A 26,161-nucleotide genomic window follows, 5' to 3' on the forward strand; every position below is an offset into this window, starting at 1 on the left:
AACAACATTTCAAAGGACATTTCATTGACACTTGCACTGGAACAAAGGCCGTTCAGCAGTCTATTCCACCAAGTTCATTCAACCGCATGGAAGAAGGTGAAAAAAAGCCGAGAACTTTCTGCGACGCTATTAAACCGATATAAATACGGCACATTTGCGCAAGTTAGTTTTCATTCTGTTTTCAACCGTTTTCGAGTGTACATCCTCAGTTACAAAAGATTAAAGAAGTGTTTCAAAGTGAAAAATAAGTCAATGATCTCAGTTTGTTGTGTGTTTGTGTTTGTGTGTTTCATTAATTTAAAACAATTTGCTTGGGTCCGCCAGAAGTGCGCAATGGACCTAAGCTCACCAGTGTGTCCATTCGCGCCTCGCCGTGTGTGCGATTGTCGCATCTTTTGCTTGCTTCGTCCTCCGCTTTGTGCCGTGTTACACTCCGAACGCAAAACGATCAGCGACGATCCTATTGGCCGTTTTTTTAGAGATACCACTCGCTTACCCGCCTCTACGCGTTGACGAAGGCGTCCACATATAGGTAAAAACTCTATAATTCTTGTACTAAAAAAACGTTTTAGCTTCATAACTCATTACAGAATGGATTCTGCAGCGAAAAAAACACATAAACACGATGAAGAAGCTATCACCCGCTGCATGCAGTTGGTCCTCTTTAAGAAAAAGTCACTGTACGCAGCATGCAAAGCTTATGCCATTCCTCAGTCTACCGTTCTTTACCGACTTAGTGGCAAGTGGACCAGAAAAGCCCGGAAAGGGCCACCTACTGTTCTAACAGGAGACGAAGAACAGAAACTCGTGCAATATTTGAAAACGATGGAGAAGAAAGGATTTCCGGTAGTTAAGGAATTACTTCTGCATAAAGTGAAGACATTCTTGGGAACGAATTCTCGACCCAATCCGTTCACGAACAATGTCCCAGGTTTGTATTCATTATAATAAAAATAAGTCAAAAAATTGTTAACATCTTATCGATTATAGGTCGAAAATGGCTGGAAGGATTCCTTCGCTGGCATCGTGAAATCACTTTCCGCACGCCAGAAACTGTGTCTTCCGCAAGTTCTAAAGTAAAAGACATTCGCGGATTGGCAAAAGTGCAAAGAGGTGGATGGATACCGCCAACTTTATGCTATACATCAGTTTTCTACCCTCATCTTCGAAGGAAAAAAGTGCAGTTCCCAGTGCTGTATTTTGTGGATGGTCACTCTTCACACACGACTGCAGAGGTGGCCGATCTGTGCTTGGATTTGGGTATTGTGCTGATTGCTTTATATCCAAACACTACGAGAATAACTCAGCCAGCAGACGTCGCTATTTTTAAACCATTGAAAAGTGCCTGGAAGACTGCCGTATCGGAGTGGCGGCTGGAAAATGGAGGTGAAAATCTATTGCTGAAACACTTTCCTGACGTACTGCAAAAGGCTATGAACAAAGGAATCAAAACGGCCAGTGTTAAGAACGGGTTGTGAAAAATGTGGATTACGACAAATGTATTGCAAGTCAACTAGCGCAAACCCTAATAAACCAGTAGCTCAAGAAACAGACAAGGAACTTTCCACCTTCAATTCAGTAGAAGCCAATCCTGAATTGAATGAGGAAAAATAAGGACAAGATGTAATCATTGAAGATTCGGTTATCATTCCAACTTCAATAATCAAAGCTGCTATAGATTGCATTGGTAGGGAGCGCATTAACAGCTTTAGTAGCGATTCTGTCTTATCTGCAGAAGGAGAAATCATCCGGCAGCTATATGAGATGTTGTTGATGCCTATTGATTTGCAGTTATTGAGCAGTACGACTCCAGAGATGACTGTGTCAAGTGACTACATATCTGAGGATAATCCATCATCTATTGAGGAGGTAGGTGACGATAGTTTCATATCAGATGACAGTATTCCACTCAATGTCATGAAAGAGAAGACTGGACACAACATTCCGAGCCGTAAAATAAGCATAACCGAATCGCTTCAAACTCCGCCAACCCCTTGTCGGAGTAACATTCACTTGAATTATCCACCCGGTACTGACGGCCTCAGAGCGGCTTGAAGAAATCCGACGACTTGAACAAGAAAAAGAAAATGATGCAGCCAGGAAAAAGCCAGAGTAGAGGAAAGAGAGCTTGCTAAAATAAAAAAAGAACAACTGAAGAAAGTAAAAACAAAAAGCCGTGAGCGAAAACAAGAGGAAGCTGAGCAACGTAAGAATAAAAGAGAAGAACTCCGAAAAAAGAAACAGAAAAAACCTGAACTACGAAAAAAGGAGAGAGAGGAGAAAAAACATAAGAAGCTAATGGAAAATAATCGAGAAAAAAAGCAAAAGATCGAGTTACTCGAGGCACTGAAGCTAAAACGTCAGAGATAATTCTCGTCTGATGAATTTTTTCAGGTTATTTTTTTTTGTTATATCATTTTAACTGACTTTTAATATAAGCTATCTTTTGAATACATTGACTTTGTATTCAATGCATTTGAAATGCTCCATGGTTACTGGTTAATAAATCCCTTATTTTCATTAAATGTTGTTAATTTTCAATTGCATAGAAAATGAGCGAAAATGAAAATGAATCCAGCCAACTCGATTTTCTAGTTTGAATTATATCTAAACTCAACCTACTATAATATTACCAAAATTTCACAGATTCTTCTAAGTTTCATTCACAATTCTAAAAAAATGTTCAGCAGAGTTATAAACAGTGGTCTGTAGATTATATAGAAAATGACGTACTTATGTCCCATTTTTTGTGTAATAAAATATTCACATTGATTTCCATATTTATTTTAAACTCATCGTTTTTTGTTTTCTATACTTGTGACTGTTCAACAAACTTCAAAATGTACAATCTTCATCCATTTCATTTATAAAAATTTCAAGTTTTTAAAACTACCTCCACTATAGGTATATGGTACCACCATTATAGGAACAGTACCTCCACTAAAGGTACAAAAGCTATGATAACAATTGTTGATTTTTTTTTCAAATTCATTAGTTTTAAAAATGCACAACGAGTTATTTATCAGCAAAACAACTGAATTGTCTATCAAATCATATGTTCATACATCCAAAGTTAACCCTCTAGTGCCCAATACCGCCATTTGGCGGGCTTCAGTCAAACCTCTAAAAAGCTTCAATAAATACTTAAAAGGTGTTTATAATGATCCATAGTGATTTTAGTGAAACCCGTCCAGAAATTAACTTAGGCACTATAGGGTTAACTAAGTCTCAATTGGATTCGTTAAAATTTCTCAGAACTAGCTACTATTTGCGCCACTATTGGTACATTTACCCTACTCTTCTTTTCGTTTCAGTTTCAGTTTTCTTTTCAGCAAAATCGTTCTAATTTAAAAAAAAATTCTCATTTTTCAGTCAATTATAACCAAAGAAAAGAGAGGGGGTTATAAAAACGTGACGTAATTTAGTGAGGGGTCAAGGAAGTTGTGACAGGGAGAGGACTTTTTTTTTCAAATTTTGCGTGACATCATTAATAAATGGTCACTTACTGGCTCGATATTCAACCTGACCACGTCGAATTTTCAGAGTCAGTGTTCAAAATTTATTCTCAGTTCGCAGCTTCATTAAGTTCAACTTCTTTGCAATGAAAATGACGCGGGGCGAACCTTTAACCACTGAAAAAGGAAACATTTCTAAGCAAATTACTGTCAAAATATTCCAGTTCCAGTCACTAGAAGCGCTGCTGTGAAATAAACAGTGCGTCCAGTTATTTAACATCTCGAGCTTTAACAAATTGTGACCTACACAATTGTTTTACTGCCAATTATTGTTCGTCTTTTCGGATGAAGAAGAGACTAGAAATTGATGTCAATTGTTTCTAACTCGATCAGAAAAAAAAATAAAAATGTAACAGAAGTTGTTAGTTTGTTACGAAAAAAACCTTACAAGCTGTGTTTTCAATTTGGTCCTGTTAGGTGTTAAAATAACAGAAATTATAAAAGAAATGATTCTACAAGTATCAAACACATATCAAAATTTGTTACTAATGTATCAGCTTTCTAACAAAATAAGATAGTTTATAGAACAATATAATAACAAACATTGTTAGAAACAACAGGTTTTGATAAAAACGAAAAAAAACGATATATCCGAATATATACATATCCGAATGAAACGATATTTAAACCAGAAGGACGACTTAAATCGAGAGGAGAGTAACATTTATGGTGAAGTCACTCTCAATCAAACGAATAAAGGTCTGAATTGCCGATAATATTTGTGTTATTCTAATCCAGCGGTTCTCAACCCTTGGTACGCGTACTCCTAGGGCAGCGGTTCTCAACCTGGGGTACGCGTACCCCTGGGGGTACTCGAAAGCCTTCAGGGGGGTACGCGAAAAAAAATCAGGCGGACAAAGCAATTTTTCTCTAAAATGCATCATTTGTTTCGCAATCCTGCTCTTAAAACATAACTGTAGCAATTAAACATACCATAGTTCAATTTAAAACTTAAACAAGACTACCACAACATGATCTACCACGACTCTCTACCACTCTGCGAAAACATTCCAAGCCAGGGGGTACAATCGATATGAAAAATATCGCCAAGGGGTACGCGAACAAAGAAGGTTGAGAACCGCTGCCCTAGGGGTACTGTAACAAACTGCAAGTGACTGTAGCAAACAAACCAACCATAATTCGATCTGGATTCTGAACTAGACGACCACAACATGATCTACCCCTTCTCTTTCCCATTCTGCGAGCACATTCTAAGCCGCAATTGATTTGGAAAACATCGCCTAGAGGTACGGGGACAATAAAAAGTTAAGAACCGCTGTTGTAATCCATAGACGTAGCCAGAGGGGGGGCAGAGGGGGCCGCTGCCCCCCTCCTGGTTGTTGACATTGGTGCAGAATTCCAATAACTCTAATAGCACAAAACGACATCTTTAGCTTATAGAAACATCTGTGTAAAGTATGAGCCAGATCAAAAATAATTGATTGAAATGCTTGCCCTATGTTGCGTTGAATTGCACAGGTTTTTCAGTTGATCCACCAAGGACATTGCAGCGGCAAAAGTACCGGGCAAATCCGCCTGCATCAACTAGCTTGGAGTATTGGAACCGAGCTGTGACAATTCCTTACCTTGATTCTCTTGTAACCTCACTGGAAACATAGATCGGTGAAGATAGTGCACCTGCCTACGCGTTGTCCTCGCTGCATCCCGCTAACGTAATACGCATGTCGTTAGAAGAGTTCAAGCGCAAAACCGAAAGTTGCGTAATATTTTTACGAAGTTGACAATTTTGTTGGAGAGGTGGAAGTTTGGTATCAACATTGCAGCAGCATGAGAGCAGACCGTAAGAACTTGGAAGAGCTGGATCTTATAGACTTGCTAGCCGAAAGCCCGTAGAATCTACAACGTTCAGAGGTTACTTCTGATGGAAATCTGACTGACGCCGGTACACTGGCAGTGTTTTTTTTTTTTTTTGTTCACACAACATTTATTTGACACGGCACAATACAAATTAATGTTTTACGGAGCCAATTAAGTCTAATGCCTTATGGTCTAAAATATCTTATGAGCTAAAGGCAAATTTTTTATCCTCGCTGCCGACTACGAGCTGGAACTAAATCTATTAGTAAAACTAACATGGTTTTTTTTATCCGAGATTCGTTTCGCTGTTAAAAGGGCACCTTGATGCTCTTCAAATAGTTGTAAACAAGTAGCATGTATGGCAAGTTTCGCTGAGCGAGGACGAACTGGCACATAGGGCTGTACACTGGCAGTGTTGGCAGAAAAAATGATTTGCAACATAAATTTCGACATACTCAACTTTGAACAGCTCCAGCATTTTTTTGGGACACCCTAGCTCTGTGATGTCTGCGGCCATGTTGTTAGGCATTAAAAAATCTACCATTTAAAGTCATGAAACCTATGCACAGTGGTCCAATAAGGCAAAAAGTGGAACTTAATTCCATAGCGCCTTTTACCTTCATCCTAGCTTAAAAGTGTCTTCGGAACAATTGTTTGTATGAATGACCCGCATAATCGCAAATTGTCAAAAAGTATGAAAAGTTTACTATACTAAAAATAAAATAAATTAACTTTTTTGTGTTAAGAGATAGAAGAATAGTTTGTTCAGCAAAGTTGTAGAAGATTCAAAAATATGAAAAATTGTTGAACAAATGAAAATCCTATCTTCTTTCGGTACAAAGTTATAAAGTATATTACATGGAACTTACTTAAAAGTTAGTTTTTTGTACTTAACTTTTGTTAGTTGCATTTTACGCGAAAGTATTGTTCGGAAGAATTATTTGGGCACACAAAACACACATTTTTGCCAAAGGTCATATATCTCCAAGACTTTTCTTTATGAAGTTATATCATGTTTTAGCTTATTTTTTCAATAACTTCAAGAACGTATAGGTTAAAAAGGGGCAAGTGGAATCATGATGACAATACTTTTCCTTGAAGTTAAGCTGAAGTACTATAAACTCCATTAAGTTCCATTTGTCCCGATCCACCCATATTAGAGTACGGCGAGCATATGTTACAGTAGGTTTTCATATATCAAATATACTAACTTTTTTGTGTTAAGAGATAGAGGAATAGTTTATTCAGCATAGTTTTAGAACGTGAAAAAGTATGAAACTTTGCTGAACAAACAAAATTCCTATCGTCATTGAGTTCAGAGTTACAGAGTATTTTTTGTAAAAGTTACTTAAAAGGTAATTTTTTGCACTTAACTTTTGTTAGCTATATTTTACAAGGAAACGTTGTTCTAAAGAAGCATTTGGACATACAAAACACACGTTTTTGTTAAAGATCACACATCTCCAGGACTTTTCCTTACAAAGTTATAGCACATTTCAGTATATTTTTTCGATAACTTAAACAACGTATAGAATTAAGATTAGGCGGATTGGGACAAATGGAACTTATAACGGTTCTGAGCACTCAAGCTAAACTTCAAGAAAAAGTATTAACATCATGGTTCTACTCGCCACTTTTTACTTTATACGTTTTTAAAGTTATTGAAAAAATAAGCTAAAACATGCTATAACTTTGTAAGGAAAAGTCCTAGAGATGCGTGGTCTTCAACAAAAACGTGTGTTTTTTATGCCCAAATGCTTCTTTGGAACAACGTTTTCTTGTAAAATGTAGCTAACAAAAGTTAAGTGCAAAAAATTAACTTTTAAGTAACTTTTACAAAAAATACTCTGTAACTCTGTACCCAATGAAGATAGGAATTTTGTTTGTTCAGGAAAGATTCATATTTTTTCACTTTCTAAAACTTTGCTGAATAAACTATTCCTCTATCTCTTAACACAAAAAAGTTTGTATTTTGGATATATGAAAACCTACTGTAACATATGCTCGCCGTACTCTAATATGGATGGATTGGGACAAATGGAACTTAAAGGAGTTTATAGTACTTCAGTTTAACTTCAAGGAAAAGTATTGCCATCATGATTCCACTTGCTCCTTTTTAACCTATAGGTTCTTGAAATTATCGAATAAATAAGCTAAAATATGATATAACTTTGTAAGGAAAAGTCCTGGAGATATATGACCTTTGGCAAAAATATGTATTTTGTATGCTGTAATAATTTCTCCGAACAATATTTTCGTGTAAAATGCAACTAACAAAAGTTAAGTACAAAAAAATAACTTTTAAGCAAGTTCCATGTGATATACTTTATAACTTTGTACCGAAAGAAGATAGGATTTTCATTTGCTCAACAAAGTTTCATATTTTTGAATCTTCTACAACTTTGCTGAACAAACTATTCTTCTATCTCTTAACACAAAAAAGCTAATTTTTTTTATTTTTAGTATAGTAAACTTTTCATACTTTTTGACAATTTGCGATTATGCGAGTAATTCATACAAACAATTGTTCCGAAGACACTTTTAAGCTAGGATGAAGGTTAAAGGCGCTATGGAATTAAGTTCCACTTTTTGCCTTTTTGGACCACTGTGCTATGGTTTGCGCCACTTCGAGCTCATTAGAATGGAAAATGCAAAAACGTCGGCTTTTCCATACAAATCTACATATAAATTTGAAATGCAATGCGCCAAGCGGAGACTAAACCAATCGACTTCCGATAAATTAAGGGTTATTTGGGGCTCGAAATAGAACAAAAAAAACTTGGTTCTGGCTTTCTGCTATCAAGTTTCGTTTTTTCCATATAACGATTCCCCACCCTAATGAATATACCAATCATAAAAATTAATTGAATTCACCTTGTGGTGGAACAAATCAGAGAAGAAGAGAGACGGTGGCAATGGAAACATGAAAGTAAAAGAAAACAATAGAATGTGAGAAAGAGAATGACAGAGAAGACAGAGAGAGAGAGAGAGAGAGATGGAAAGAGAGAGCGATTGAGAATGTGAGAGAGTGCAAAAAAGGTGCGAAGATGAAAAGAGAGGGAAAGAAGGAGAGAGTGTAAGAGAAAGAGAAAGAGAGTATGAAAGACAAAGTGGGGGAGAGATGAAAAAAGATCCATTAGAGAAAAAAACAATGAGAAAAAAGAGCGTGAGAAATATAGAGAAAGAGAAAAGATGAGAAAGAGTATCACAAGAGAAAGAAAAACTGAGAGAAAATAAGAGGCACCAGAAAGGTAAAAAGAGGTTCGCCAGAGAGAGAATAAACTGATATAAGAGAGAGAAAGAGTAACACAAAAGAGAGAGATAGAGATAAAAAGTAACAGTAAGACAGACCAAAGAATGACACAAAAGTGAGAGAAAAAAAGAGAGAGAAAAAGATTGACACAAGAGAGAGAGTGAGAGAGAGAGTAAGAGTGACACAAGTGAGAGAGAATGAGAGAAAAAGAAAGTAAGAAAACAAAGCAAGAGAGACAAGATAGATTTTTATAGACAAACTAGCTGACCCGGAAAACTTCGTCTCGCCCATTTTTGTGTTTAATTTAATAAATTTAAACATTCAAAATTCATTGATTCCTTGCGACTTTTTTATAGTCGGCAAATGCACGACCAATCGGCCATAGGATATGATCAAAGTCAAAAGGCGATTCGGAATGACAACATCCACAACTATTGGCTTCTGTACATCACCTCTATTCTAAAAATATCCATATTGAGTGGTATTCGATCCTTTTCAGCAGTTTTTCTGGCATCAATCTGATTTCGGAAATGCCCATATTGGGAGGTATTCAGTAATTTTGTTGTTTCCCAGAAACTGAAAGTGGTCATCGTTGAGTTCAAAATAGCTGACCAAATACCACCCAATATGGGCGTTTCTTTAACCAAAATGACGCTCAGAGGCCAGAAATTTTCTTGAAATTTTGAAACCCAGGATGGCGGTTTCTGGAAAACAGCCGAAAATGACCAAGTACCTCCCACTATAAGTATCTCCGGAATCAGAAGCTTAAAATTTACCACAAACACCATTATGAATTGTAAGATGGCGACTTTTGGTTTCTGGAAAACAGCCGAAAATGACCAACTAAAACCCAATATGAGTGTTTCTTAAACCGGAAAGACGCTCAGCTTTGATATCCAAAATGGTGACTTCTGGTTTCGGGAAAACCACCGAAAAAGACCGAATATTACTTAATATGGATATTTCCGTTATCGAGATGATGCATAGAAGCCAAGCATTGACCCAGGACACTATTTTGAATTCAAAGATGACAACTTTCAGTTCCTGGAAAACAACAAAATTTCTGAATCACCCAATATGGGTATTTCCGGAATCAGATTGATGCCAGAAAAACAGCTGAAAAGGATCGAATACTACTCAATTTGGATACCTTCAGAATAGAGGTGATGTACAGAAGCCAATGGTTGAGGATGTTGTCCTTCCGATAAAACCAATTATTTCAAACGATTTGCCTTTTGACTTTGATCATGTCCTGTGGCCGATTCGTCGTGCTTTTGCAGACTATAAACAAATCGCAAGGAATCAATGAATTTGGAATGTTTAAAATTATTAAACTAAACACAGAAATAAGCTGCATTTTTATATGTTTAGATAGTTCAACCGATTACCGTGACGGTAGCGACCAGTCGAGTGCATTAATATTTGCATTAAAATTTCGGTGGTAGCTTTTAAACGATGATTTCAAAATAATTGTCGTGAGTCACCTGTTTTAAATTACTGTAATATTATTGTTGTTCATTGCGCCTTCTGCGATCTCATTTCTTCGTTATATGGAAATTCTATTTTCGTGAATTTTACCATTTTCCTTTGAATTTTTCTAGTTTCCTCGTCGTAACATTTTGCCTTGGACAAAGACGAACACAACAAAACAAAGTCAGCTTAAATCAGACGCTCTGTTGTAAAGTTATGGGCGGTCGCACATAAGTAACTTTATTTTATATATAAGAAAGATAGCGTATGACAGAAAGAAGAAAAAAGCGTTGGAAATAGGAGAAGAAAGCGAGAAGACGAGAAAGAGTATCACAAGAGAAAGAGAGAGTGAGAGAGACAAAATGGAACAAGAGAGAGAGAGAGAGAGTGAGAGAGAGAGAGAGAGAGAAAAAGTGACACAAGAGAGAAAAAACTCGAATTAATCCACCTAGCGGTGAAGCCCAGCCTTTCTCGTTCGAACTTATTATTAGTTTCAATAGATTGATACGAGCACTTCAATTTAAAGAAAAAAAAAAAAATCTTGATAATTTCTGATATCAAATATTTTAGACATAACATTCACACACATGTGAACGTATTTGTGGAACAGTATGATACCGAGAGGCCAAAAATCAACTTCAGACGCCATTTTGCCATTTTTTCTAATAGGTTTCTGGAAACAGCATATAAAGGACAAACATTACCCAATGTGAGTTTTTCAGGAACCGGGATAATATTCAGAGGTCGGGAGTCAACTCCATGCTTCAATGAGACCCGGTTTTGCGACTTCCGGTTTCTGGAAAGCATTCGCAAATTGCCCCAATCAAATAAAGTTAAGTTATATTCACTCTTTGGGTTCTAGAATGTTGATGTTGTATTTGAAGTAGTAATTAAAGTAAACACACACACACGCACGCACACACACAGACACACACACCCACACACACACACGCACACACACACACAGATACACACACACACACACACACACACACACACACACACACACACACACACACACAGATACACACACATAGACACACACATATACACACACACACATACACACACATACACACACATACACACACACATACACACACACACATACATACACGCACACAAAAGAGAGAGAGAAAGGGGTACCAATCAAAAAAATATTGCAACTTTACTTTCTCTTCGAATAATAGTTAATAGTCTAAGTATTTTGTCATTTTTCATGATACTCTAGCCAATATAAAAATCTTTCGGTTTGTGGCAAAAAACCGTTGAAAACTAAACGCAGTAATCAAAGAAATAGAGTAAGAGACGAGAGAATCTCCTAATTGGTATTCTCGAAAAGAAACGAGTGAATTCCCCCTAAATAGACTTTCGGCAGCTTTGGGCATTCTTAAAAAGTTTGTACCTGTTTTTAATTTTTTCAGAAGTTCCCATTTTGTAATGTTTAGAAGAGTTTAAGCAATTGAATTGTCTAAAAAAATAATTTGAAGAAATCTGAAATGGCCGTTCTTTGATATAATTTTTTTTTCATTGCAGGATGGGGATTCAATTTACCCAATATTTTGATATGGAAATTTAAACGATTATTAAACATCCATTTACAAATTTTCTCTTAAGCCTGTATTACACTCTTTAACCAATGATCAAATATTTGACCTTTTGGTATAATGGTCAAATTTATTTGACATCATTATTGTTTTTTGCCCGTGTTTGCTACATTAAAAAATTGGAGAGTGACAAACGATTATCTTTGGCCAAATTTTTTCTGTCAAAATGTGACAAATATTTGACGCTTGGTTAAAGAGTGTAATACAACCTTTACTCACGTCGCTATTTGATATATCTATTTACGAAAAAAGGTTTAAAAACTTCAGCCCTTTTTCAATTTAGGTGTAGATAAATAATAAAAAGTAAACGAAGTTAGTTGCTTTTCGAGTAAATAAATTCACAAAGAATCATTAAATTCTGGTGCTGCCAACATCTAGAAAAAGTTATCTGTTATATTATAGAAGCTGGCAAAATAAACCAAATATAACTCCTATCAGTTTGCTAGTTGTAGCAAAACGAATAATTACATCGTCTGGTTCAACAAACTCACTGAACCAAATCAAGGTATAAATACTTTTTCTGCGTCGCCTCACGGTGAAATCAAAGTGACGTGACTTCACACAATTTTACGGGAATCACCCACAAAAATGTTCTCACGAACATTTGCTCGGTAAACAAATTTCACCAACATGAAAATCGTCTCATCAATTTATTTTTAGTTTAAGCAATATTATTTAAATCATGTTGAAATACCGTCTGGGATCAAAGGATTATTTCAAATAAATTTTAGATGCTGTAAAGTTTTATTGTACCTTGACTTGAGTTCTTTATTTTAAAGAAATGACGAATCCTTGGAACAAGTTCAATCCACTTGAAATTTTACCGACTTTATAATAGATGCGTTACACATTATCGAAGATATCCCTTATCGGGCTAATAAAAATTTAGTCATTTCAAAGTTATTCAAAAAATCATAGCTTTTAACTTCAAGAGCATTAGCTCATCTAATTTGCTGGTGTAGCATTTCACAACGAACATCTTCGAAACTTTCCAGCCACCTGCCAGATAACAATTGCCATCCAAATTGCAGTTGCAAAAATTAGTCAAGAAATGCGTCAGTTGATACACATTCAACGGGTTACGTCAGAGTTTGTTTGATTTGGTGTCAACTTTTCCCAGAAGTCGATGATTCGATTTAAAACAACATTATCAGAGCCTGGGCCAACGAACGATTGAGGTTTCACCTGTGTGCTTATTTGAAGATGGTATCTCGAAAAGGCAAAAAAAAAATTATACAGGCTTGTTCTGGCATCAGAAAATGTGCAGCGCAAACGAGGCGTCATTAACGCTTACCGGCCCGACAACGATTTGGGGCGATCTGCTTCAGAGAACAAAGACTGACCCCGAAAAAAAAAACTAGAACTTGCGCTTACGGTGGATAACATCTGTCCGGTAATTTCTTTTTGTTTCATTTTATTACGCTGCTATTTTCGCCGCTTTATTACATCAAACTGTTTGTTTGGCCTATTTTCCCGAACGAATGCAATCGTTCTTTCGCCTCCCCTTTGTTTCGATTGTTACCTTCGCAGCACTGGGACTGGGACTGTAACTGGGTGAATTGCACATTATTACGGACTTACTTAAAGGTAATAATAACATCCAAGTCCCGCCGCTCTCGTTTCATCCATCCACGGAGCACAACCTTGCGCAAGTGCAAGTGCATTGGGTGAAAAGATAAGATTTTTTTTGTGTTGCTGCTAGTACAGTTTCTTACTCACACCTCGGAACAGTATCCGTTCGGTGAAGGAAATTTCCATTCCAAACCTACAAACGAACAACTGCATCTGCTGGAAGGTCAGGGAGGCAGTGGCAGCAAGGAAGGCGAGGGTATTGATATAAACAACAAGACAGGAATGCACAAATTTAGCGAAAGTTAACTGAACTCTGTTCGTACGTGACGATCCGGTTGAATGATAGTGGAAGTCAGTTGGTCAAAACCATTTTATGGGCTCGAATTGGACTTTTCCATGGTTGTAATTTACTGTTACAATCCTCCAGCATGTGTATTGCCGGATACAACTAACAGTCCTAGACATTCGGGAAGCCAAACTTTGACCATTATGTAAGATCATTGTGCAAAACGGGTGCTGATGTAAGTCTGTTTACCCAAGTTGGTATAGCGCGATAATTAGACGGACTGACTGCAATGAGCCAAAATAGGGCAAAAAATGCTGCATTCGGTACAATGACCGATAATTTTACTGAAAATACCTTCGCATACATATGCATGCGGGAAGCGATAAAACACAATTTCACAATGAGATGGCTTTGTTTTGGAATGAAAAAATAGGTAAAAAAATAAATCCAATAAACTAGGTTGAGTTCACTGTCGTATGATATTTATTGCGTGTTTCTAGAAGTGTTACATTAAACATTGATTAGAATAGCATTTCAAACTTTGCATTTGTTACTCTTCAACTGAAAAGCTAAAACTGATTTAAAACCACAAAATGCTGAAAGAAAAAAATATAATATGAGTACAATAAAAAAAAAAAACCTGTTACTCTAAAATTCAGGATGTGAATGAGACTTTTGTTAGCAAAAAATGGTTCCATGAATTTTAATACATTTTTTTAATATTCTGTATGCCTGAAAGGCACTGGGTACTGCCACTGCGACAGTCTAGCTGATTGTCTTTTGTGGCAGGCTCCGATTGCTGTGCACAGGTTACGGATTGCTCGTACTCATTGATGGAGTAGAACTGTTTTGTTGTAAACCTGTACCCCAATTAGGTACAACATAGTTGATGAAATTAATAACCTGCTTGGGATTAAAGCTCCATAATTGGTATGGAGTTAAAAAGTAGCTTCCCAAGAAGTTATACCTAGAAGAAGCAAGAGCTCCGCAAGAGCAAAGCAAATGCTCTGAACTCTCTGGTTCAGATTTGCAGAATCGGCAGGTGTCGTTCAACACTACACCGATTTTATTAAAATGATAAAAAGCAGCACAGTGTCCGGTAAGGAGTCCCGTGATTATCCGTAGTTCAATACGATTTAGACTAAGTAACTTTCTGGCGGTTCCGGGGTTCGGATAGATTAACTGTTTAGCATGTCTACAACCCTGTACCTGTTGCCATTGGGATACTATTTCTAGCCTTTTACAAGCTAGTAGTTCGCTTTTGATAGCGGAATTGGACGTACCCAGAAACGGCTCGGGGCCAATAAACCGCTGAGCTGATCCCTGTCTTGCTAGGTAGTCAGCTTGTTTATTACCCTCGACTCGACAATGTCCGGTCACCCAAAACAGAAAAACTGAGTTCTGCTGGGAGAGTTCCCGTAGAGTTTCAATGCATTCCCAAACAAGCGCATTTGACGGACTTAAGTGCTAGTAGTACTGCTTGACTGTCCGAGAATTTACCGATTTTCACATGTCTGTAGTTGCGTTTCACACATATTTTTGTGTAGATATATATGGCATATACCTCTGCCTGGAAAGCGGTGGGCCATTTGCCCAGGGAAAATGTTTCCCTGATACCCGGTCCGTATATACCGGATCCCGCTAGGGATCCCATTTTCGAGCCATCCGTATAAAAACTGACGATGCCAGCTGGAAGATTAGGCTCTCCATTGTTCCATATAATACGGAATATCCATGTTGGTCCTAACGTTCATCCAGTCGGAGACTGTAGTTAATAGCGGAGTTAGTTTGAACTCCCTAAGTATGCGAAGGTGGCCAATTTGGTCCCCTTCGAGTATAGTTTTCCTCCTTTGCAACCTTAGAGCGCCAAGCTCTGCTTCCTTTTTCACATGAAGATGTAGAGGCAGTAGGCAGAGCATTGCTTCCATGGCTGCAGTTGGAGTTGTGCGCATAGCGCTGGTAACCGAAAGACATGCAAGTCTTTGAACTTTTTCGAGTTTGGCTTGCGCAGTCACTTCGTTCACCTTAGGCCACCACACAAGGGCAGCATAGATGATTCTTGGTCGGGCAATGGTCTTATAAGACCAGAGTGCCAAGTCTGGTTTCAGTCCCCAGGTCTTACCGAACAGAGTTCTGCAGGCCCAGATCGCCGAGATCGCTTTCTTAGCGGCATGATCCAGTTGTACAGACCAGTTCAGTTTCTTATCCAAAATAATTCCGAGATATTTGACTTCATTGCTGAAGCCCAGTCTAGCTCCATTCAGTGTTGGAGGAGTGATGGAGATCTTCCTTCGTCTGCTGAATGGAATTAGGACTGTTTTTAAGGGGTTCATGCTTAGGCATCCAGAGCCGCTTGCATTCGGCTCGACAAAGTTGCGTCATCTTTACCTTTAACGATGAGGACGATGTCATCAGCGTATCCAATGACCTCGTATCCAAGCTGTGAAAGCTTATTGAGAAGTGCGTCGACAACTAGTGACCATAGAAAGGGCGAGAGAACTCCTCCTTGCGGGCATCCCTTGATCACTGACATTGTTACAGACGAATCTCCCAAGGTTGCTGTGATCACTCTGCTAGAGAGCATTGCGTGTATCCAGCTCCTTGAAGTGTGGTCGATTCCCTTATTGGAGAGAGCCGATGCAAAGGACGTGTTATCGAAGGCCCTTCAATATCAAGAAAGGCACATGGCGCCGTCTCCTGATAACTCAGGGACTTTTCAATCAACGTCACCAAGCTGTGAAGAGCAGTTTCTGTTGACTTGCCGCTTTGATAGATATATTGGTTCCTATTCAGCGGAGAGTCTTTAAGAAACTCATCACGGATATATCTATCCATTATTTTCTCCATCAACTTGAGAAGTGATGAAGTCAGACTTATGGGTCTGAAAGTCTTAGGTAGGGTTTTATACTTTCTTCCAACTTCCCAGTTATCCGGAATATGGCCCAGGATAAAGATGGCTCTGAAGAGATTTATGAGTTCGGACATGATAGCTGCGGCCGATTTTTGTAGAAAGATGGGTAGTATGCCGTCTGGACTTGGAGACTTCATAGGGTCGAGTGAGCTTTGAGCCCAACCTATTGAAGCTTCCGTGAACAATCGGCGGGCCAGCAGGATGGGACTCGCGAGACGCCATATGTCTCGAATTGTCCCGCCGCGACCCATCATTATTCAGTTCTTCAGTCTCTGTCGATCCGGGAAAGTGGGTGTTCATGAGAACCTACAACGTTTCCTTGGTAGTGACAGTGAGGCATCCATCCTCTTTCCTTACTTGTCCTAAACCGTTAGTATGGTCTTTGGACATCGCCTTTTGAAGCCGCGTAGCTTCCGGCAGAGTTTGGATTCTTTCACAGAAACTAACTCTGGATTTACGTTTAGCCTTGCGTAGCTCGGCGTTGTACCTAGTGATGGACGCTCTGTAGTCATCCCAGTTAGATGTGACTTTTGCCCTGTTGAACAACCGCCTAGTTTCCCGACGAAGGTCACTGCGTTGATCATTCCACCAGGGTACGTCACGGCATACTAACCGCTGTATTAGTGGACAGTTTGCATTAAAAGCATCCATGATTTTGTTTTGTAGATCATTTGCTGCTGAATTCAGGTCAGCTGAATTTCGAATGTTGCTGTAACTGAAGGTTCGTGAATCGATCAGGTGTTCCTTAAAGGATTCCCAATCAGTATTCTTAGGATTTCTGTACAGCTCTCTTTTCAGAGGGTTAGCCTCTATATTAAAAACTATGTGTCTGTGGTCCGACAAACTAGGTTCATCGGAGACATGCCATTTTTTCATCCTTTCAGAAATAGAGGCGCTAAACAGAGTGAGATCAAGGACCTCCTGTCTGATAGCGTTGATAAAGGTGGGGTTATTCCCTACATTACATACATTGACATCGTTAGAAGTAAGGTATTCAAGTGGGTACTCACCCCTAATGTTGGTATCCGAGCTGCCCCAGATCGTGTGGTGGGGGTTGGCATCGCAGCCGATCAGAAACGGCTTGTTGATGGCCTTGCAGCACGAGCGCAGCAACTTCGGGTGGCGGTATATCACCTTGGTCGCCCGGGAAGTAGGCTGACGCGACAACCATCTCCTGTTTTCCTCTGGTTGTCGGTACTTCAACCGTGACGGCAACGACATCGCGTTGGATAAATTCTGTAATAGGTAAAAAATGTAGTTCTCTATCCAGCAGAATTGCAGTCCTTGGTTTGGACTGCGTGTCGCAGTAGATTAACCTACCGTTAGGAGCGTTAAGTCCGAGAACTTTGGATTCGTTGATCCACGGCTCCTGGATGAATGCAGCCGCTAGCTGCTTTTTGGCGAATCTCCTGCAAAGAACACCCGAGGCGCCTTTTGTGTGATGGAGATTCGCTTGCACGCAGCGAAGGCTGCTCACTTTGCAGTTAAATTGCCGTCTTTGTCCGGATCGGAAGATGATCCGGGTATTGGCTGACGGCTGCCAACAGCGGTTTGGCTGGTTGATGGAAGTTGCTCTTCCTCACTGTTCAGCTTCGGTTGCAGCAGTCGATTGGCAATAGAAGGTCGTCTAGCACCCTGAGGCGGTTTTTGACTCCGGGGGGTGCGACTGTTCGGTGGTTGTTGCTTCACACTCTTGCGAGTCTTCAGCGGAACCGTCCGAGCAGCCGCGGGGTTGCGTTGTTTGTGTGGTGACAGGGCACTCCCGAGGGAGCATCCTGCGCGTACATACTCAGCCGCAGGGTTGCGTTTGGGTGGTTGTGGGGCACTCCCGGAGGAGTTTTCCACGCGAACCTTTAGCCCATTCGCAGGATCGCTTTGCCTGGGTGGTGGCAGGGTACTCCCGGAGGAGTTACCCGCACGTACCTTCTCTGACATTGCGACCGAGTCTTTCCTGCCTGTGACGTTCGGCCTTCCGCTTACCTTTCGGATGCGTGCTTTGCCGAAGCCGTAGTGCAGTTCATGGTTTCCACTTTCGATGTGTTTGGCCGATTATTCGTCAATATCCAGAACTAGCTCGACCAAGGTTTTTACCAATTTGCGGTTACAGACTCGCCACATTTTGGTAGAGAAATGGTCGTTCTGATTCTGGAGTGAACGAAGGATCTTCTCGTCCGGAGAGTTCGCACTGTCCGCGAAGTAACCGACATAGCGTCTGTGGTATACACGAAGCTGTGCTCCCTCCCACGGTACGAGGGAAGGTACCTTCCTTTCCAACCACTGCACTGTGTCGGTGTCACCACAGGCAAGTTGCAGGAAGCCATTATTTAGATGGCAACTGTTAAACTTGGGCTTGGTGGTTGGATTTTCCTGGACAGCAATGTGATCGAGGATGGAGGTCCGGACAGTCTGGAGCTGGTCCGTTGAGAGTAGGGAGCAGGGGTGGGTAGCAGAAGTAACCGTAAGGCTTATAGCCCCGCCATGTCTCTAAATGTGGCCGTCGGGAGAGGCTTCGAACCCGATGACCCCAAACCAGTGCCATTCCACAGTTTTTTAGGCTGTGGACACTTAGTACTGGTGTTTAGGGACACCAAGTCGACCGACCGCTGATGTTTAACGGCGACTTGATTTGTTTGAGCAAGCTGCTCTGTCGGAAGGAGGGCCAGCTTCCTGGCTTCTTCGTATGAGAGACCGTAGCGAAGATTTTTGCTCAGTCGCCGCTTTTGCGCAAAAGTCGCTTGACTAGGGGTGCCGATGATTCGGGTTTCCCTTCGTCATCGGGCCTTGTCTCTGGACCGGGAAGTAAGTCCATTTGCCTTTCGTCATTCTCTTGTGGTGAACGTAGGATTAAGGAGGAAGCAGAGGATACTCCGTCCAGCGATTCGCTGTCGATATTGAAGTCGTCCTCATGCTCCATCTCCTCCGTTCTGCCCGGTGCGTTTGTTTTTATGGAACTGCACTCCGATAAGTCCATGGGTACCGGCTAAGAAAGGCTGGCGGTGGCTAAATTTTGTGAATTGATGTTATCCATAAAATTCTCACGAGTCGCTGGGTAAAGGAGAGTCCGCTGCAGTGACCCGCGTGATGCAGTAAGGGCTAATTACTGTGAAGGGTGCCCTGGTCAAGCATGGAAATTTTCACTCACTAGCAATATTTCATGCAAATGTGTTCTTCGATTCATCAGGTATCGTTCAATTGTTTCCACTCGCGTACAAGTTTTCCATAGAAACGCTGCTAATTATTTTTCGCTTCTAAGAGTTCCGAATACTATAAAAGAAGACTGAATGATTCAAACACGATAGTATTTATTGTATCCAAGTTCACTTGCATTCAACGGTATCGCTAGAATCTTTGAGATATTATCGCCAGTGATACAAAATTATGTATCCAAATGTACGTTAGATTGCGTTTAACTGTTTGCTTGCCGGAGCAAATAGGTATCATCAATGCTTACGGAAATGGTAGCATGGTGCATTAGCATGTGATATTTGAAATCACTAAAGCAGGTATTAGACGAAGCAAACATTTGATCTTTTTTAATACAGATTTAATTTTGTGCAAATAAAAATCGTACCAAAAATAGCAAATATTTGCTTCGTCTAATACCTGCTTAAGAGTCATAGTAATATATCACGGTGAAAGCACGACGTGGAGTAACCGAATTACGCCTGCAAGCAACCAACATTTGAAAGAATCGCTGCAATCGCTCGAGTGCAATCGTATACGATTCTTTCGTGAAACACTCGCTATATGTTGCTCGCTCCCCCTAAAGCAGGCAATACTAAAACAAAATCATCAAAGAAAGCTACCACATATTTCTTTGCTCTAAGTTGTCTCTTGCATGCGTGAGAATGTGTAACATTTAATAGCGATGGTTTGCTGGGATTAAAAGCTTATGAATAGCAAGTTCAGAAATGATACCCGAATGATTGTTATGCGATACGATTTTTTCCATCCTTGGCCCTAGTGCTCCACAAGCTCCGTTAGAGGCTGAGTATTTGTTAAACCCCCACGTCATCCATCGGTACGGGTCGCATAACACCTTAGCTTAGAGGTTTTAACCATTGGATCACAGACAAACAGACGTGCCACTCGATGACGATTTTATCGACCAGAAAAATAACGATTAATTTGAAATTTTGCTTAATGCCGCTTGTGTCGCTATAGGCAAGCGTTCAAATTCATTATGAAAGACAAAAACCGTTAGTATTGCCGCTGGTGTTGATTTAAGCAAACGTGCACACCCATTAGCAAAGACAAAAACCGTTTTACGAAAATAAGTTAGTAGGCAATAAGCTCACATGGTGGCGCATGAATGTAACGTTTCGAATGTGGACGAAGATTTTTCAGGATTTTTCTTCGAAGAGGCACGTCTGTTTGTCTGTGATTGGATTTTACGCAACAGCCATGGTTAAGAGCAGTTGCAACCATCCTCCTTTACAGGGGCTTTGGACCCTCTGCTACAGTTCTCAATAATTCAAGTCTACTCGTAAAGGCTAAACTGAACCAAGGAGAACCGTAACAGGCGGAGTTAAAATTTTAATACATAAATTGAATTTTTGCTTTCATCAATAAACTGATACCCGGTATGTATATTAAAACTTGTACCATAATTCCTTCTAAAATCTAGTGGAACGAGAAGGCATCGTTATTTAAAATTTGGGATTCAAAACATATCTCAACACTATTTCATTGTTTCAATGTTTTAGTGCATCTAAGGGATGTATAATAATGACAAGAGTTGGAGAAAAGTTATCAAGGGATGACTTATAGGAAATTGCCTGAATTTAACTTCAAAAATTGATTTCGATATCCTGCACTGGAAAAAATTGATTTCAAGAACAATAACCGAAGGGTTGTATGCAGCCATGACCGCCAGCTTGACATAAAACTACATAAGGTTTTTGTTGCATTACTCGTATTGAACATTTTTAAAATTTTGTGCGAATGCGAAGTTGAAGTACTACCGAATTGTAATATACACATATACTACTACATCACTTAACAGGAATGGAGTAAACACTATGCGGTGCAAACAATCAAAGTGAGCAAGCAGGTTAAGATAATTTACTTTTGATGAAAGCGCAGGACAGCGCTAGCGCTTCAAACAGGTCAACGCATTTTTTCTACTTCAAATAAAAGCTCTATCATTCCTCTTGAAAACGATGTGTTGGTTGTAGGGGGTTCAATGACAAATTCAAGAGAAATAAATCAATTGAAAGGTCAATAATTGCTCAAAAATCAATTTTTGTAAAAACCGTTCAACCGATTTGTGCCCGAGGGGTCCATCAATATGACCTAACCAAAGTGGTTTTCTCATTTTCTCACTACTTTCAATCATTTAGACACTTATATATCCTTTTTGAAAGACCTCATGTCACCAGTGGGACGGTTTCAGCGAGAATTGCTCCCTTATAAAAACATTTATTGTTCAATTTAATATTCGAAATAATGCATCGCATCTCTGTGTTACCCCGACAATATGATTAAGTACACTGCCAACACAATGAAAAGCTGTTTTCACGCTGAGAACTTAACACGGCCGGCGGATTATGATTGCCATCATCCAAGTTTGTGAGCTGCCAAAAATGGCAGAACCAATGCATCTACCACTGATGCTACCGCTACCGCACAAAAACAGCTTTTTACTAGAGAAAGTACTGCTCCCGCACCTACTGCTGGCTACCATTACCGCTGATGGTACCCGCTGCCGGTACTGCTGCTATCCGCTGAGACTGAGTAAGGACCGTCCTTATAGCCATTCTCTAGTAAAATGATTGGGTTAGACAGAAGTAGGCTCTTATATAGTGCAAATAGTAGATTTCTGGTTTACTAGATGTACAATTCTGTCGACCGTGTTAGGAAAAGCAATCAGATCAGTCGTGATTTGCGTTCCAATAGGGCTTGACAATTACCAATAGTCCAGTTATTTGTGTAATTGATGCTTGGCAATTTTCAAGGCTTGATTATGCTTTACAATGTCGTATGGAAGTAGATAATATTTTATTACGCTGCTGTTGGGTATAGCATGTTGCAGAAGAGAAGGAAAAAAATTGTTCGTTCTGAGACATGGAGATGATGCCAAAGTTATAACCGAGTTCGCTCCATTTTCAATTTAATATCGGATATGATGCTGATCGTATCTCTGTGTTATCCCCGGTAGTGGGAATAAGGCATTTTTCTGATAACATAGTGCAAATTTGTTTTTACACTGAGAACTTTACGGCCCACGGATTTTGATCACCAATATTCAAAAAAGTTTGTTTGTTATCAAAATACGACAGCTTTTTATTGGAGTGCCGGCTGTTGTACCTAGTACCGATGCTGCCGCTACCGCATAAGGCAGCTTTTTACTACACCTACACTATCACTACCGCTGCAGCTGGTGCTGCTAATAACCACTGCTAGTACTCGCTGCCGCTGTTGCTATCCGTTTCTATTTAGTTAGAACCATCCACTAGTAAAATGATAGATTTTAGCAGAGCCAGGCACTAGTGCAGACCCGATTTGCTACGTATAAAATTCTTTTGACCGTGTTAAGCAAAGCAAGCACGAAGCGACCAATCAGAGGTCGAAATCTGGGTTTCTAAGAGGCTCGACCATTTGCAATAGTACAATCTTAGCACTGTTTAACACTGTGCTGCCCCAGCTCCATCCTAATTGTTTTCAGCACGTACTTTCTCACGACATTCGTCTACCGTTTTTCAATTTATCTCGTGAGGATGTGTTCATAGCGCTTGCTAAGCTTGATGAATCGAAAGGGACTGGAACTGATGGATTAGCTCCTATAGTATTGAAAATGTGCGCCGAGTCGCTAGTTGGTCCGGTAACATTGATGTTTAATCGATCGCTGGATGAACAAACTTTTCCGACTTTATGAAAGACGGCAAAAATGATACCCGTTCACAAATCAGGGAGAATACGAAAAGTTGAAAACTACCGCGGAATATCAATTCTCTGCTATCTAGGGAAGCTTCTGGAATCTCTGATGCATGAGGTCATGCTATCTGCAGTTCAATCGATAATATCGAATTATCAGCACGGATTCGTCCCGCGTCGCTCTACAACAACTAACTTGCTATGCTACACCAGCGTATTATTTCGGAAAATTGAATGTCGAAATCAAGTGGACTCGGTATACATCGACTCCTCAAAAGCATTCGATACCGTTCCGCACACCTTCGCAATTGAGAGGCTCAGGCATAGGGCTTCCCCGATTGGATATCCAACTGGTTAATATCGTACTTGATCGGTAGAAGCGCATTCGTCCAGGCGAACTCTGCACGCTCTAGAAAGTTCGACATCCCGTCTGGAGTTCCACAGGGAAGTGTACTGGGACCGCTGATTTTCGTGTTTTTCATTAACGACTTGTGTCAACGAATTTCTTCTGCAAAGCTGCTTTTCGCCGATGACCTGAAAATTTTCCGAATAATTAAGTTCATGTTGGATTTTATTTGCTTACAAAAAGACATCGATATCCTTTCAGGTTGGTGCAAAGAGAACGGGATGCGTGTGAACATTTACAAATGCAAGGTGATCACTTTCAGTCGCTGTCATAATACGATTAGTCATCAGTACAACATCGACACAACTCCACAGGACCGTGTACATTCTATCCATGACTTGGGTGTCATTATGGATTCCAAGCTCCGCTTCAACCAACACATCTCCGCCATTACCGCTAAAGCTTTTTCGATCCTCGGATTCATTCGCCGCAATGCTTCACAATTTACTAAGTGCTTAAGGCACTATACTGTGCTTTAGTACGCAGTGTTCTGGATTACGCTGCTCCTCGTCACCTACCGTGGAATGACCCTGTACATCTGCCCGACTACCCGCACGATGTCGTTTGATTGACCTGAAATTGCTCTCAACAAGACGATTAAAACTTCAACCATTGTTTGTTTTCTACGTCCTAACGAACAATATTGACTGCTCAGACCTTCTCCTGCTAATTCAAATAAATGTTCCTCAGCGCAAGTTGCGATACTGGACAATGATCTACATACCTGGGCACAGGACAAGCTATTGTTACAACAATCCGCTCAGCTCCTGCCTAAGAGGATTCAATGACGTCTGCCATTTATTTGATTTTAACTTGACCAAAAATAGATTTAAAAATAGAATCAAAAATAAAGCATAAGACAAACCAAGTCTGTACGATGTGACCGAAGACGATATACAAATAAACAAATTCTTCGAGTAGTTAAGTTATATTTTTTTGCGTTTGTACGGATGCATAGATGATTTTACAATCGATGGCTGCAAAAACTAAGGAAATCCATTCCATTGAATATGTATTTCCCCTTTGCCATTTTAAGATTCTTATTTTACACCTCTATGTAGCCGAACTTTGTAGAGACGTAGTTCTACGTCAAATGTGATTGATAATAAAATGGACCATTTTACGAGACGTTTCTGAACTCAATTCATGAAAGAAATTTTGACAGAAAGCTCGGAACTGCTGACATAACGCAAGTAAAAGCAACATCAATGTCAGCAGGATCCGTGAAACTTGTCAGGTCGTAAAACTAAGTCTAAACCTCGCCGCTTCCCTCTTCAAAGGCCTGAAGGCTTCCTCCACGGCGTTATGGTCGATACCGATGATATCAATGTCGTCCGCAGAACCAAGGAGCATGTGAGATTTCATGATGAACGTACGGTTTCTTTGCACTTTTGCTCTTCGTACTGCACCTTCCTGCATTACATTGAAAAGTACGTTGGAGAGCTCGTCCCCCTGCTCCAGTCCATCTAACGTTACCAACAAGTCTGATGTCCCATCAACTATCCGCACTCAGCTTAATTGCTTTCGTCGGTAACCGTGCTCCAGTACAATCTGCCACAGCTCGTTTCTTTTTATTGAGTCGTATGTCACCCTAAAATCTACAAACAGATGGTGAGTGTGCGAGTTAAACTCCCGGAGCTTATCAAGAATCTGTCGCAGGGTGAAAATTTAATCCATCATGGAACGACCCTGCCGAAAACCAGCCTAGTATTCGCCGATGAAGGAATCCTTTAACAATCTTAATTTGAAGAACAGGGTACGGGAGAGCCTCGATAGTTGCAACAGCCTAGTCGATGGCCCTTCTTGTAGATTGGGCATATGAGGTCTTCCAACCAGTCAGTCGTTCGGCATTGATGTACAAATGCACTCAGTATGATCTGGTAAATTACGAAGTACAGCCACTCGCTTCCCGCTTTTAAAAGTTCGTCAGGGACCTTCTTCTATGTTGGTGGCTTCATAGCGTGTTCATCGCTCGTAATCCTCATCATTTTACTCATCTTGCTCCTCACTGTTCAATAGCGCCTGCAAGTGCCCCTTCCACCTGGTTGCAACTGTAAATTTATCTGTAAGCCGTCCTTGACGTTACACATCACTGGCACTTGCTCCTCGTGCTTGCGCTGTTTTCGACGGTGAACTTCACTTTCGGTAGCTTCTGCCTCCCTGTATTTTTCTGTTCTTATTCGTAGCCGCAGGGATCATGAGGCTTCTTGCTCAGTTCTTCACGTCCGTCGCTCTCTGGCGCTCAGCACCACGCTTACGTACCCACCACCTCACTCGCAGTCGTTTCAATGTTTTCCAGTCGCTCCTCCTGCTGTTGATTCAGCTCTTTAGCTTTTTTCTGCCCTCCATCAGCTTTCAACCGCTGCATGTTGAAACGTCCTCTTTGTGCGAGATTTCAGCACGTTCGACAACCGTGCGCAGATTTTACAAACGACAAGATAATGGTC

At 40.2% G+C, this 26,161-nt stretch overlaps 1 protein-coding gene across 1 annotated transcript; it reads left to right on the forward strand.

Annotated features, from left to right (window-relative positions):
* Window positions 1-191: 191 nt before the first annotated feature.
* Window positions 192-26,146, forward strand: LOC129730386 (uncharacterized). The gene is made up of 3 exons (XM_055689683.1): window positions 192-532; window positions 591-931; window positions 23,916-26,146. The coding sequence occupies exons 2-3, from the start codon at window positions 592-594 to the stop codon at window positions 24,191-24,193; spliced, it is 618 nt and encodes a 205-aa protein (XP_055545658.1). The 5' UTR covers window positions 192-532; window position 591; the 3' UTR covers window positions 24,194-26,146.
* The last annotated feature ends 15 nt before the right edge of the window (window positions 26,147-26,161 follow it).

This window comes from Wyeomyia smithii, chromosome 3, assembly GCF_029784165.1.
Source record: "Wyeomyia smithii strain HCP4-BCI-WySm-NY-G18 chromosome 3, ASM2978416v1, whole genome shotgun sequence".
NCBI classification, from domain to species: Eukaryota; Metazoa; Arthropoda; class Insecta; order Diptera; family Culicidae; genus Wyeomyia; species Wyeomyia smithii.